We start from the raw sequence: 14,906 nt of genomic DNA on the forward strand, positions 1-14,906 counted from the left end.
ATCATTACTCCTCACTGTTGTACATGTTTTATTTGTATTATGTCTTCGTTACAAGAAAGATAACTTTAAAAATACAAATTTGCCCCATAAAGTACAACTTCGACAGAAAGAGCTATCATGCAACCACTTCAACTGTGAATTTACCCAGTAGTTCAGTAAGAGGATGCAATTACTTTACAGGAATGTCAAACAAGCTTTTACTTAGTTATGAGTATACCAAAAACCCTCCACAATATTTTGGTTAACAGAATATACGATTTTTACAGAGTTTTTTTGCAGATACTGTAGATAAGTGACCTATTAAAAACACAAGTGATATGAATCAAGTAATCCCTGTTTTTGGTTTTGKTTTTTTCTCCTCTGTCAGTTTCAAAGTTTTGGCAATGCCACTAYAAGACAACAGATGATCTGAAATTTGCATTTGAAATACTTCTGAAGTATTCATGGTCAACCTCATATACAGATTTCAGCTAATAAATCTATTAGTAACTGGATTGCGCAAACTGGGAAGTCATTAAGGTATCCAAAGATGCCAGCAAAAGGTAAGGTTGTCTCAGTAATCGAGTCTGTTCCGTTATAGAGGATTGACAGACTTCCACGATGGGCAGTCACATGTTCACATTGTTTTTTCTGCTGCTTGTTTTAGTAAGTGTTTTGGGGACATTTCAAAAGTKTATTTTAATTTCTGTAGCTTTTTAAATTAAGTTCCAGCTGTCTTACAGCTGAATATAAAAGAGCAAATTTCAGTCACTAGAAGCTACGTAATACCATAAAAATTAATACTGTTATTTAAAAGAAACAATAACCAATGGGAAATTATATGCAGAAATCTTAATGTGCTGTATGATGAATGGCTTGGTTGAAGAGCTCATTGCTGACTGGGCAATGTGTCTGACTCTCAAATGTTTGAGCTCATGAAATACAAACCAGAGCTGCTGTTCACCATGCTGCTTTTCACTTATGAAGAGCAAACAACTAATAAAACAATTTACAGTACTTAGTGTGGAATTAGCATAGAGACCACTTCTTACTGAGTGTATTGTATGAATAGAGAAAAAAGATTTCATCTGAAATAACATTTATACCACATGCACAAATTCCAGATACCTCTCAAGACCACAGGTATTGCTTTGAACAGCATTTTAATCATGACTATCAAGTGCACATGAAACGAAGCTTTGTACACACCATTACTGAATTTCTGTTGAAAGAGAAAATGCTGCCTCTTCCTTCTTCAGAAGAGAGTCAATTGACATGCAGACTTCCAGAAAAACATCCTCTAGTGTTCCTTCTGCATCGATCTATGGAGGAAAAAAAAAGGCCTATTATGAACATATTAGTTTGGATTAAGTTATAAACAATCTATCTTGCAATCTAAATTTTGAAAAGAAATGGCACAATATGAATCAAGTTGCTCTCTTCGATGTTATAAGCATCCTAATGTGGAGGAGCTGCTTCCATTAAAAAAAAAAAAAATACTACCTTTCCATAGATTTATGTGAGAAGATTCTGTAGACTCTGTTGTCTGGAGCAAAGTACATTGATCAAATGAGGAAGCTTAAGCTCTTTCTCTTAAGTACTTGGGTTAAAATAACATGACATCTTTGATACACAGAACAGTTTTCAATGATTTTTAAAATCTCTTAATAAAAAACACTAACTTCAATATCATACTGTCAGAAAGATGGACAGCATTGCCGTGTTAATGTGTTGTCATCTGAAGTGTCATGACTGATCTAAAGGCTTCCAAGTGACAGTAACTTACCAAGGCTGTGTATTAATGGGTGTCTGAATTTTCAAGATTGGTGAACGGGTCCCAGTTTTGTTTGGGCAGTGCACGTTTTGCAGCTGTACTTGTTCTGTTGTATGACCACTCACTTTTTTTTGATTTTTTTTTCTTTAGCATCCCAAAGATTCTGTTTTGAGCAGAGGTTCTCCAGGCTGTTCAAGCTATTTTTCAATAAACACACAACCAAATTGCTGCTCCTTCTGAGGAAGGTAGGTTTCTATATTTTAGCAATAAGGAACAAGGTTCACGGCCAGTAATATACCTGTGTGCTACTGGAAAATATAATGTAGCATCAAGCAACACGTTTGATGTCCACTCCATGCAGTGTCATACAGGTTATTAATTGAGAACTTTAGCCTTCACAGTAGTGGTAGAAGCACTCACGCTGGCTGCATACTCCAAGCAGAATGTATTTGATATTTCAGTTCCTCTCAAATGCCTGGTGAGAGTTTTAAGAGTCTCTACTCAAAAACGAGCTTCCTGTTTGCTTCTCTGTGCTTAGTTTTTTGTACATGCACGTCACGCAATTTGCACACTTTTTGACTACACCCATGACAGCTTTGCTACAGACTATTTTTCTGAACTGTGCRCTGTATAATCACATCCGAGGCACTCACTAGGATGTCAGAAAATTACAATGTTTGGAGGGGACATTCCTGATTATCATACTTTCTGCCACCTCTTTGTCCTGCAGAAGAGAAAGGAACTTCAAACTCCAAAAAACACATTTTTTAAATAGACCATGAAATTCTCCTCAGAGCTGGTGTTGGCTTGCACCCAGCTCCTGTGCAGTCTGACTGCACTCAAAAGTACATTTAAGTCCCTCAGTGCTGTCTCGCGTGGGTGTCGGCAGCTGCTCCTCAGAGACAGCCAGCGAGGGATGACATTCAAAAGTTTGACTCTTAGTGGCATCCACAGATGCTGCAAAGTTTGGTCCCTTGGCAGGTTCTGTGAAGCTCTGGCACCCCCATCCAGCCTAGGTTCAAATACAGCAGTTTCAGTGCTGGAAGGACCCAGCACTAGTCTGGCCAACCTTTGACGAGCTGGATCTGCACTGGATCCAGGCCCCTTGGACTCACTGCCAAGGTATTTTACAGTCTTCGCTGAGCTACCTTCTCTATTTCTGATATCATTTGAGCTTTCTTCACTTCCACTGTAAATCTATGACTCCAGCTTAATATCCTTACAGCACTGTGTAGACCAGCACAATGACACCTCACTCCTACTTTTGGCTCATCAAAATATCAGTGTCAAGATGGGGGCAGTCTTCCTCTGCTGCATCTTTCATCTTTGATGAAGGTATAGCTCAGGAGAGGAGGGCTAGCTTTGTTCAGATGGACCASAGGATCACAGCAATGCTGTCTGCACAAAGACATGGATGCCTTTTACTATCAGGCACTTGCACAGATTTTYTGGATTATCCCCAGGTTTTTCGAAGGAAATGAGAAAAAGACACTTTGAGTCTCTCATTTCCACCTGTAACCTAAGGCTGATAATATTTTTGTCACATGGACAACACCTTGAATAAACTTGGGTCTTTGATTTMATTCTTTCCAAAGAATGGAAAGTAGAATTTCAAATTGACTCTGTCAAAGAATCAGCCAAATCTTCAGGTATCTTTGTAGCCAGCACTGCACACAGCACCGAGGAGTGAGACATTTGGTAAGTGATAGCCGCCTTCCTCCTTTCAGTATCCAGGACTTCTGAAGGAGGTGCAGCCACTGTTTGAGAACACATCTTTCTAAGTCATCATCTCACTTGTAAGAAATACCTTTAACGAAAGTGGTGGAAGCAAGATAACTGATGCTTCTATGGCAGCCACAAAGAGCTTAGAGGAGGTTATGTACTAGTAACAAAAAGGGAATGGTGAATTGGTTTGGACTGAGTGCATCCCATATCAAAATAAAACTATCAACTCCCATTTCAGCTACTATAAAGCAAATTGATTTGGGTATCCCAGTCATCACAGTACCTATTTTCATGCTGCTGTCCCACAGGAAATATWTTTCACATGAAGTGAAAGCCACAGCCAATTCAAAGTTCTCAGCATTTTATTTAGCCMAGAGGGTCTTCTCATATGAGTGGCTCATCTCAGCCAGAACAGCGTGCTGCTCTCTCCATATATGGACGTTTAATCTAATATATGAGCAGTTGAGACTGAATGTATGGCACTTCATAGACCATCCTTCAGCTAGGTGAGAAGTTAGATCTCACCATGRAAGTCATGACTTGGGATAGATTATACCTATCCAGCACCGAGTTCGTTGGAGCAACTGTGKCAGCAAAACTCTGCCTGAGGATAGAAAGACCTGATTCAATGCTTGAAGAGTTACGGTTTACCATGTTGAAATCCCATCCACCACTTCCAGTTCACACGACAATCAGGTGAGACTCTGAGACCTCTGAAGTCTGTGTAAATCTACCATCAGTCACCCCATGCCCTAGCTGGTGAGCAGCCTAGAAGGTTCGCTTCTGAACTGGGTGGCTCGCTCAGGCTTGAAAGCCAACTACTTCCATTTAGTTGCGATAAGCATGTGGGATTATTGCTCGAGCACAGGTAAGTTCGACAAGCATTCTTTAAGATGTCATCTACATGTACATTAAAATGCCTACACTCCTTTTCTCTTCCTCAGATTTCTCCCAGGAATCTGATATAGTGGGATTGTGATTTATACTAAAATAGCACTGTACACATTCTGCCTTGTATGGATAACCTCTGAGCTGAAGGCAGTGCAGAATGCAAATGCGCCGTCTACAGATACTGCAAGTAAAAGCTAACTGTGTTTGAGTGGCAGAATGAATGTCAGTCCTTTGTGAACATCTGGTGACTGCAAGTTCTGAACAGCCCTGATACTGAGAAAAAACACATTTTTGCATGTTTGATCCTAAATGCTTGTATTCGCTGCTTTGCATATATATTCATATAAAAAAGTGCATATATTTGATAAATTTATATATCCTTTTATCTTTATATTTTTTATTATGTCTTTATTCTATTAATATGTCTAAACTYGATAACCACTCTAACCTGATCAGCACAGCTATCTTGCCATAGTCTTCTCAGTGACCTTTTCTAGAACCAAAATTGATATTCAAGTCCAGATCTAGGTGGTTCTGATTAAAAATTGGTTCTGTAAGCATGGCAACTGCTATCCTTTATGGCTAGCTGGAATGTGGACTTCCAGCCGGTCAGAGCAAAATATGGGCAAGTTTGACTMGTGAAAGCCCCAGTAGGTCCCACGCTAGCCTGCCAGATAACAAAGGTCCAGCTCACAAACTAACTTAATGTGTCACTAATTCATCACAGCTAGTGCCACAGTAATTTAGTAAAACTCTCTGCCATTCCATAAGAGAAAACGATGTTTCTCTTCTCACATTGTATTTCATGAATTAGGACTCTTATCAAGGTTTTCAAGGTTACTCAAAGCTTTTGTCTTCTGATATAGGCAAGATTAGATAGATAGTCTATGCTACCAATTTTGAAATTCCACTATGGCTTCAAATACAAACAAATTTAATGGGTTAATTYGAAAAATGACTGTATATCATCTTCACAGTACAATGCTTATTTTGGCACTAGATTCAGTGAAATACCTTTTCTTTCACTAAATCTCCATTTGTTGTAGGTTTCTGGGTTTAGAACCCTGCATTTGGGGGCAGGTTTAGCTCAGCTGGTTAGAGCGTGGTGCTGCTAATGCCAAGGGTTCAATCCCTSTACGGGGCTATGCTGAGGGTTGGACTAGGTGATCTCCAGAGGTCCCTTCCAACCTCACCGTTCTATGATTCTATGTATACTGCCACAGAGCAAAGGGACAGCTGAAGCCTGCAGTTTTCTGAAAGACAGACTGCRACTGTGGAATAAACTCCCTGATTAGAAGCATCTTAGAAAAAGTCAATCAAGGTCAGCTGTGTTGCCACTAAGATTTGTATCTTTGTCCTTAAATAACAGTGTTAAAAACATTTTTGTGAATGACAGTGCAGTACTTGATTTTTAGAGCAGTGGATTGAACTGTCTGAAAATCCAGGAAAACATGCTGCCCAGATTTCTGCACGTTTCAGGTTTGGCATGAACTTACAGATACGAATTATCTATAAYTCCCTGCTAATCTTTCTGATGTATCTTTCTACATTGCTATCTCAGCTAATGGATCACAACCTGCCAAGGGCAGAGACAAAGACACATTTGTTCCGTTATTCCCTAAGTACTTACCTATCAGGGTTAATTATTCTCTGACAACTTTCAAAAGACAGAAATAAATTATATAGCTGCTAGCACTAATACCATTGATAAGCTTTTTAAAAGGGAAGGGTACACTTTTTTTTTCCTTAAAAAAAAAAAAAAAAATCTAATCGGGAACCAGTATTCTGGAAAAGGCTAAGAGGTAGAAGATGTGAGATACTGGTTGGTCACTCATTCAGTGTGTTGATTCTACTTATATTGGTGTTTGTTTTTAACAGCTATGGAAAACAGTTGTGGTAAGAATCTAATAACTGCTGCTTACTTGGCACATGACTTCAACTGATTTTAGAAAAAAGCAACAGAACAATTATTTTTATTAAAAGTAAAAAAAAAAAGTGCTTCTTGGTTAAATGTTGTAGGCTAAACTTCCATATTGTGTGATCTGAAACAGTGACGGTTTGGGAAGTCTTTGAAAAATCCTCTGCTCTGGGCTGCCTACYTTACTTGTTACACTCACGTCCCTTTCCTCAGATTATTGTTTGAATAGGGAATTTGTATTTAAGACACCTACTACTTTGAYGTTAGCTAGGTGGGATCACTTGTCTTCCTAACTGCCAATGCATTACTCTTCTTTATTACTTATTACACTCCTACATGCTGTCAATTAAAAAAAGCCTTAAAGGATGAGTCAGATATTAAAAACAATCAGTGTTTTTCTCTCCTTTTTCTCAATTGACAGAAGGCCATAAACTCAAAGGCATTCACATTTAGACATGTTAAAATACAGGTAGGTRCCTAATAAATATTCAAAAGCATATTTATGTCCAGCTGCCTTTGAAATCACCAGGAAAAAATTTAAAAGCAACAATACCTACCTGCTTACTACAATTAGCATAGTATATTTCCTTTCATATTATTCATCTGAAATATTTGAATTCCACAGAATTAGGAAACTTGCATCTCTTATTTTTGTAAAAAGTGCTTTTAGTCCTTGGATATCCAGTAAGAGTTCTTTGTTGAAAGCATCTGCATGCTGTCATTAGTGACAGGTGGATGTTCTGTAACTGACTATGAAAGAAATTACAGAAAATTAAACTATATCTCCAAAGCACGATTTTTTAGTTCTTAGTGGGAAATTTTTTAACGCACTGTTACAACTACTTTGCCTTCCAGAAAACAATTTGGAAGCTTAATACCTAAGCAGAAAAGCAAGCACAAGAAAACACTTTGTCTTTCTTTGCCCTTCATTTTGTCCATTTAGTTTCTTTTGTAAATATATCCCAGTGACTCACATCACAGTTCTTAATCTCAGCTGAGCCGATGGACAGGTCACCATTACTCCTGTCACAGTCACAGACCTTTTGGCAGCATCTGAAGGCTCCACCCTTTGTGTGGGTTGTCGCGCTTCCACTGCTGAACAGGAACACTGACAGGTAATCTTGTTCAAAGGGAATCTAAGTGGAGTCGCATCTTTTTTTTTGCAGCATTGTCAAGTCATTGTTCAGAGTTCAGCAGAATGAAAAATGGTCCATTTCCAAACATCATATTACTTATTTATTAATGCTTCTATACACAGTAAATCTAAGTTGAGAGGAGGTCATAAATTCTCATTGACTAAACTGAGATTGCTGTTACCACCATATATCTTTGTATTTTCTGGGCAAGTAAAGCAGAGGGAAGATTCCTAATGACCGCAGAGGAAGCTGGATTAGACCTGAATCTTTCTGAGTCTCTCAGGTTTGTTAGGCTCCTTCCATCAGCTCTTCCTTAATGCTCTTTCCAATGCAGAGAAAGAAAAAATTAATTTGGCAATGTGGTCTCAAGCACACCTTCACACAGTGCCACAGAACCACTTTGTTCCCTACAGCACTCATCTAATTCCTATCCCAGACCCTCTGCTGGCTTTATTTCCAGACTGAATTTTACGTATTTAATCTGCTTCCTGCCTCTTTCAGACTGAAAACCGGTAGGCCAGTTAGGACAACTTAAATATAGCCCAACATTGCCATGTGCTTTTATCCTTTTGTATTTAACATATCCAAAACTTTGCCCAGCACTAGCTGCACTTAAAACATAGAAAATAAATAACATCAGTATATCAGCCTTATTTTCTTGATAAACAAATCTGTTGAAAATATTTTTCTTTTATGTTGCAAAGTATAGGACTGGGTGCTACAGTTAAGCACTGTGGGACAGAATCACTTAAATAATTTACTCTACTTCAGCCAGAACTATTACTGGTACTTAGTCATGTATGGCAGTAAGCTGGCTAGAAAAGGTAAATGCTGGATATTCACAGCTGTTAAGTAGGATTTAGACTTTTAAATTCCTCTTCAAAAATCTTATCATCCACTCCTTTAAGTAAGTTCTTAATAAAGGGTATGACTGGAATTTAAAGGACCATAAAGCTCACATGTGCCCTCTACTGAAGAGTTTCTTCTGTTGAAAGCACATGCCTGGGCACAAATGACTTTCCAGAAAAAGGCAACTAGAGCTCCCTTTTGACCCTTCTTCTCTTCCTCACTTATAAAACATCTCTTCAGATGCTTCAGCTGTGGCTTATGCTGGGATTACAGGGATCCCCACCTGCAAACAGCAGCTTCAGGTAAGACCTCACTTCCCTCAAGCTGTTTGTTAGATCCTACCAGCTTTACTTGAGAAAAATATTGTATAAGGCTCTGGTCTACAGTTATATGAAGGTCCATGATTAGTTTAAAGAGTCTGTGAAGGTAGCTGAGATCATTTACTTTATGGGGTCAATATCTCTTACCAACCCTTTCTGAGAGGTCTTCAAATCAAAGATTGAAAAACACTTGTATGGAATAGGAAACATATACACAACTCCTTCAGTGAGCAGAATTATAGAGGCAGCAGCTTTCAGATGGGAGCAGTAGCATCTTCAACCAAGGCTGGTCAGCGTTGAAAAATAATAAAACCTGCTTAGGAATAAACAGATTCCTGAAGCTGAAAACATGCAATGTTATAATTAAAATCAGGATGAAAAATACTAAACATGTTAGACTGACTTTAGGAAAAGACTCAGTCCTCTGTGTATGTGTATGATCCCATCAGTACAATAAACCAAGGACTATTTTAGCCTAGCCCATACAAAAAAGTTGCCACCAGAAATATTTCTGATATTTCTTCTGTTTACCACATGATTTTCACTCTCCTTTCCTCATTCAGAGAGCATCAGAATGGTTGCTTAATGTCAATGCTTAGCAGYCTGTAAAATATCTTGCCATAAATAAGAAAACGACTCTGTGTCCTGGGAATTGTAAACTCTTTACTCTCTGCTTTCTTTGACACATGCAGCATGAACATATCCAGTACTAAAACAGTTTAAAAATTTTAAGCCTAAATGTCTGCTTTTCTCTAAATTTTCCACACAGCTAAAGGTGCAACTTAAAGCAAGTATCATGTATCGCAAGCAATAAACACATTTTGTATTAGCTATTGCTCTTTGTTTTAAAACAGCTGTTGACCAGTTCTTTGATTTTTGGGTTCAGGTTTTAGATTGTTAAACCAAATAATGTATAGGTGTGTAAGCTGTGCCTTTATAGGTTCATAACACAGGTTGGAAGGGACCTCAGGGGTTCATCCAGGAAAAAATTGCCTATAAAAGTTTCCCAAATATGCATTCCTTCCAGAAAAAAAAAGAGCTTTGTTTCAAAGTATTTAATGTATTTCCAAATCCAAAGCATTTTTTTTTATTTTGAAGCAGAGTGGCCACTGAAGAACTGATAAAGAATATTTGGATCAGAAAAGCTACTGAAGTCTATTGCCCTGTGCAAAAATTGCTCAGACATATTTTATATATTTTTACGTATTATACAGCTTGACTRTTGGTGCAAAGTAAAAAGATCATTCATCTCTCCAACAGACAACAAAATGTTAACACAGCTCTGCTATGGAAATAGTGTTTGCTTCTGCTCCTTGCGGTAAAAGCACCAGAGCTGCAGGCTTGTACCTGAGGTGCCATTGCCAACTTGTAGTGACAAAGACAGCCTGGAAGGATTAATTTTAAAAGCTTATCTTCGCTGAATATTTTGGCACTGTTCTCAAAGTGCTGATAAATAACTTAATGTGTACTTGTCTGCATCATAAGGGTCAGGGAGGGAGTCTGTCTACTTTACTCTGTAACGGATTCACACCTTTAATAGCAGATGTATATTTTATCAATTTAGTAAAAAGCAGCTGAGGGAGCTGTTTCAATACAGAGTACCTGTGCTTACGAAAAATAGAAGATRTTGTTCAAACTTAAAGGACATTTTACATGATAATGTTTATAAAGCTGATTCTACAGAGCTTTCATACCCTATAGTTCCACCCGGAAGATGGATGTATGTTAACACTTAAACTGATCAGCAAGGAGTACAGACAATGAACGCAGTGTAAGAATAACACTGTAAGCACTGTTCAAGCAAAGAATGGATATTTTCTGATGACCTGCAAATATACGATGTCAGTTCCCCAAACATTTATTGGTCAAAGACCGCAAAGCACATATCCTGTTCTGACCCACAGACTAGGCAAGTCTCTTGAGGAGCTAATGAGCTAATCACTTTCAGGAAAAGATGGCATGTTTTTTCATGGCATAGGAAATGGAGCAGAAATTTGCAGCAGAAGAATTAAGGAAGGTCAAGGTGTAATAGATRAAATAAGGCAGATCATGAATGCAAAATTTGTGTAAAAGTTTGAATGTACCTACTCTCTTTGGGGCTTTGACTTCACTGATGCTTCAAGAAAGGAAAACATTGTGGTGGGCATAGCTCACTGGAACAAGATCCTAGGAACAGAAAGAGCTCTACTTTCCTATGAACTGCACTGTGTGTGTGTATTGTCTCAGGAAAAGTCAGAAAAAAAGGAAGGTCAAGGAAAGAGATTGGAATTTTAATTAAATGCATTCTTGCAATGTTGAAAAGGTAGTTTATAAAAAGAAGAAAAAACAAATAAAATCAGATAATCATGCTTTCATGTTTAAAAATAAAAGGAATTCAGGATTTTTCCGCCACTCCAAAGTTCACCTTCTGTGCATCTGTTGTGGAGTTAGCAAAGGACACAAAGTAGGACTTTCTCTAGATTATCGGTATCATTTTTCTAGAATAATGTCATTTAATCTGTGCAGGTGCAGGATGTGGGTACAGAAATTATCTGGAGATTTCCTCTCCTTTGGGAGTTTTGCAAAGGAGAAAGAGGTTTGGCATAAATGATTTTCATGCTTGCCACAGCCTCTAGGAAAAAGTTTCTGTAATATTTCCAGAAGCTATTAATGGATTCTTTCCCTTTTAGGACCAGTATGACTAAATCTTTCTTTAATTCAACAGAAGGGACAGTGAGCCATGATAGAGCAGAGAAATATACAAGAAGTATATAAACATCCTACATAAATGAGATTACAGATCTGCCGGAATATCAATCAGTAAATTATACTGATGAGCTTCTCAAAAAGTATGGACTGGAACATACAAAAAATGTTTTAAAGATCAGAWTTTGAGCATGTGTAACCTGATGTAATTCCACTGAAATTAATATAACTATGCCATTTTTTCCAGCAGAAAACTCTCTTGTGTGCAGGTTTGTTTTATTTCAGGATGTGTACTATCCATTTTGTTAATTTAACTAAAGGGCTTTGGATTGACATGATCTTTCATCCTAATTCTGAAAGCCTTCATTAGAGAAATAAATCCTAATACTTAAAGAGAAGCTTTTCAGCATTAATGCTTAATAACAGACTCTATATAGCCTAGGGAGTGATTCGGGATATTTTCTCAGATACAAGGTAGATGTGTGTGTGTTATTTTTTCAAATTGCATTGTGGAACTCTGAAGTTTGCAAAAGTCACCCAATTCAGGCTACTCAACCAAGTGCTGAGAGGAACAGCATATTTTGATATCATCAGTATCAAACAATCTCTGCAATCTGTGTTCAGGATAAAACAGACTAAGAAAATGGAAAATGAAAACAAACTGGAAAGTGCAGAAACTAACACAGCTCATAAATGGTAACATACCCATAATTTCTGAATAGTGTTCATAAAACAGAAATAGAAAACAATAATGTAATTCAAATAGTCAGGCAATTTACCTTGCATAACTGTGTCTTCATCTCATAGTATGCAATCATGGGTTTTGTTGCTTGGTAATAGCTCTCAATTCCTTCCTTAATAGTTTCAGCACTATCAAAGTGGTGACCGCTCTGATTTCTCATCAGAAGGCGACTGCTCATGGTTTCTGCAGAGCACTCTAGGCAAAACACAAGTTTTGGTTCCCCAATCTACAAACAAAGAAAAACAGTTAAGTATTCAAACCACAGGCCTGGAAAAATCTGGTCTTGTTTACAAATTCTATTTTGTTTGTGTAACTTTAAAAAGAATTGCTAACCAGAAGAGTYCTCAAGTAAATTAGTAACATTATTTCTTTAATTGTCTAGGCAGAAATTATGCTTATTAACAAACACCTTTAGTTGTAGCAGCACTTAGTGATCCCAGTGTTCAGGATCAAGACTTAAGTGTGCTGTACACATGCAGAGAAGAAGATATATAATATGAAAAATTCTGGTTACTTGGACTGAAGATCATCTATTTGTTCACTGTTTACAATTGTTTCATAAAAGCTTGATGCAAACAACACTGAACTGTTGGAATTTTTCACATAGTTATTTTTCTAGCCTTTGCCTCCATTTGTTCAATCTGTGAGAAGTATATTTTTCATTCAGGGGCTGTCAAACTGTAATTTACAGAGCTTCAGAAGCATATACAAGGAACTGTTAAAGTTCCAGTTAAAGTGGGCCTACCTGAAATGGAAATGAGTAACAACTGGCAGGGCTCAGGAATGCTATCAAATGCATGTCATTGGATTTATTTGCAAGTTTTATTTGATGGTAGTACTTGTAGAGTAATTCTACATCATGACTTCTCATAGAATAAATGGAATACATTGCTCTATATTTCCAAATTGGTGAATTGTTTCCAAATTCTATGAGAAGCCTAGCACTTTCTGCTTTTTGACTTGTAAAGCTGCCTTCCCGAGGGTGAGTCTGCTCTGTTCCATAAAGAAAACAAATAAGGTGAAAAATATTTCTAATAATACTTACAGGAGAGAGCCTGAAGTTTTAAACACAAATCCCTATAATTCTTTCCCCAAGATGCTGAAAAACATGCATGTTATTTAGAATAAATTTTGCAATACACTTCATTGTGCACCCTCTTCAGGCACAGCCCTATTGACACCAGGTTTTGTCTGAGCAACAGCTGCTGGTCTGAGACTAAGGTGATAAACTCCACTTTAACAAGAAAAAAAGGTGTTATAGGATCAGAATTATGTGATATGATTCATTTCCCATGCATTTATATTTTCAATGATGCTCTCAGACTTTTGCTCATTCTTTCTGCTGTCCAGAAGGAATTTGGAGAACACCTTACATAAAAGAATGAGCAATAAGTCTTGAGGAAAGATGACTGGTCTCTGCACTAGTGACCATTAGAAATCTGTGCCTTTACCATGGCTATGGCAAAGTAAGTCTAAATGACTGATACATGCACGTTGCCAAAAAAAAAACTCCACTGGAGGCATCAGGATGTGTTTGCCCAGCAGTACTGAAGTCCAGGATATACAATCTTTAAGTCTTACTTTATAGCATGCACAAGCATTCATGGGACATGACATTTATTCCTGGCAGAAAAGGTGCAATGCTGATATAGTTCTTCCCTCTATATAAAGTTAATATAATCTCCAATGTCTTTTTAATAGTCTGTGGCACTTTAATAAAGGAACTAACAGACCAATGTTGCTGTGAATGGCTTCTATACTACTTCCTATTGCCCAACACTTTGTCCAGCTTCTGATGCCATCAGTCATGCAAGTCTTTTGTAGTAATCAATTAAATAAAGCAACTCCAGGTTCATGGAGAAAACAGATGATTCATCAAAGCTTTATTACCTTTTAAGCTTGTATAGGACATTTCTGGAATGTAGTATTATAGCATACATACTCAACTGTTTCCTTTTCTCATAAACCCTGCCAAATTCATTCCTGGGGCTTATTTAGAATATTTTCTGCAGGTTCAGAAACTGACAGCTGAGAATTCTCAGTAGGTCTTAGCACATACTGAGGAAATCAATAACTCTGTGAACTGTAACACGCTCACTTGCAAAATGGTCTTTTTATGGGTATGTCACATGTAACTTGCTACAGAAATGTTAGCTCTGTTTTGCTCATTTCAGAACAGCAGCAAGCTTTGGCAAATCTCACTCAATGCTCAAAGATTAACTGTGATGATACAGACCTTCACATACCTACATCAAATAGTGCTTGATGAGGTTTTGATGAGAAGTGTAGCAGCCATTCAAGAGAATTAGTAATTCACTAGAATTAGAAAAATGATTCGTAAAATGRTGCTTTCCACTAACTAAGAATGGTCATGGTTTGTATCAAATCTAGGTAGAATCAGCCTTTACTTCTGGTATTTCACAGCCTGTGTAGGCAAGGGCACAAGCTGTAATCACTACATTGATATGGTGCCAAAGTCTCTGTGATTAGCGGCAAAACTCCATTCTTTTGATTGTCAGATGGACTCTCTACAAGCCACCACTGCAATCTGTGAAAGATGGAGATCCAAGCAGCCTCAGAAGAACAGCAGGAGTAATAACAGTATTACTATTACATGGTCACCTTGTTTTCAAACTCTTCTGCTTCTTTAAGGTCCCGAGGATACCCATCAATCAAAAATCCTTTCGTGTCCCCTAAACTGGCAATCATAGCTTCCTTCAGTAGCTCTAGGACAATACCCTGCATTGAAAAGAAAGCGAATTACTTGGTTAATTAATAAGAAAGACTTGTATTTTTGTTTGTTACACTGACTTTAGTCCTAGGTCCTTGAGAACTGCTCAGATCTGTTTTGCTGAAAGCAAGTACTATGAATGTAGATGTTTTTCTT

The 14,906-nt window shown here is 37.7% G+C and overlaps 1 protein-coding gene across 1 annotated transcript in view; it reads right to left on the minus strand.

The window, feature by feature from the left end:
- Positions 1 to 34: 34 nt before the first annotated feature.
- Positions 35 to 14,906, minus strand: part of AK5 (adenylate kinase 5) — a 95,641-nt gene continuing 80,769 nt past the window's right edge. Inside the window, exons 11-13 of the mRNA XM_085298182.1 lie at positions 14,642 to 14,758; positions 12,057 to 12,245; positions 35 to 1,301 (exon numbers count right to left, since the gene is read on the minus strand). Coding sequence (XP_085154308.1) covers positions 1,191 to 1,301; positions 12,057 to 12,245; positions 14,642 to 14,758 — 417 coding nt within the window. The 3' untranslated portion in view covers positions 35 to 1,190. The remainder of the gene's footprint in view (positions 1,302 to 12,056; positions 12,246 to 14,641; positions 14,759 to 14,906) is intronic.

The sequence above is a fragment of the Rhea americana genome, unplaced genomic scaffold (assembly GCF_003343005.1).
Source record: "Rhea americana isolate MKP2758 unplaced genomic scaffold, rheAme1 scaffold_136, whole genome shotgun sequence".
Classification (NCBI taxonomy): domain Eukaryota; kingdom Metazoa; phylum Chordata; class Aves; order Rheiformes; family Rheidae; genus Rhea; species Rhea americana.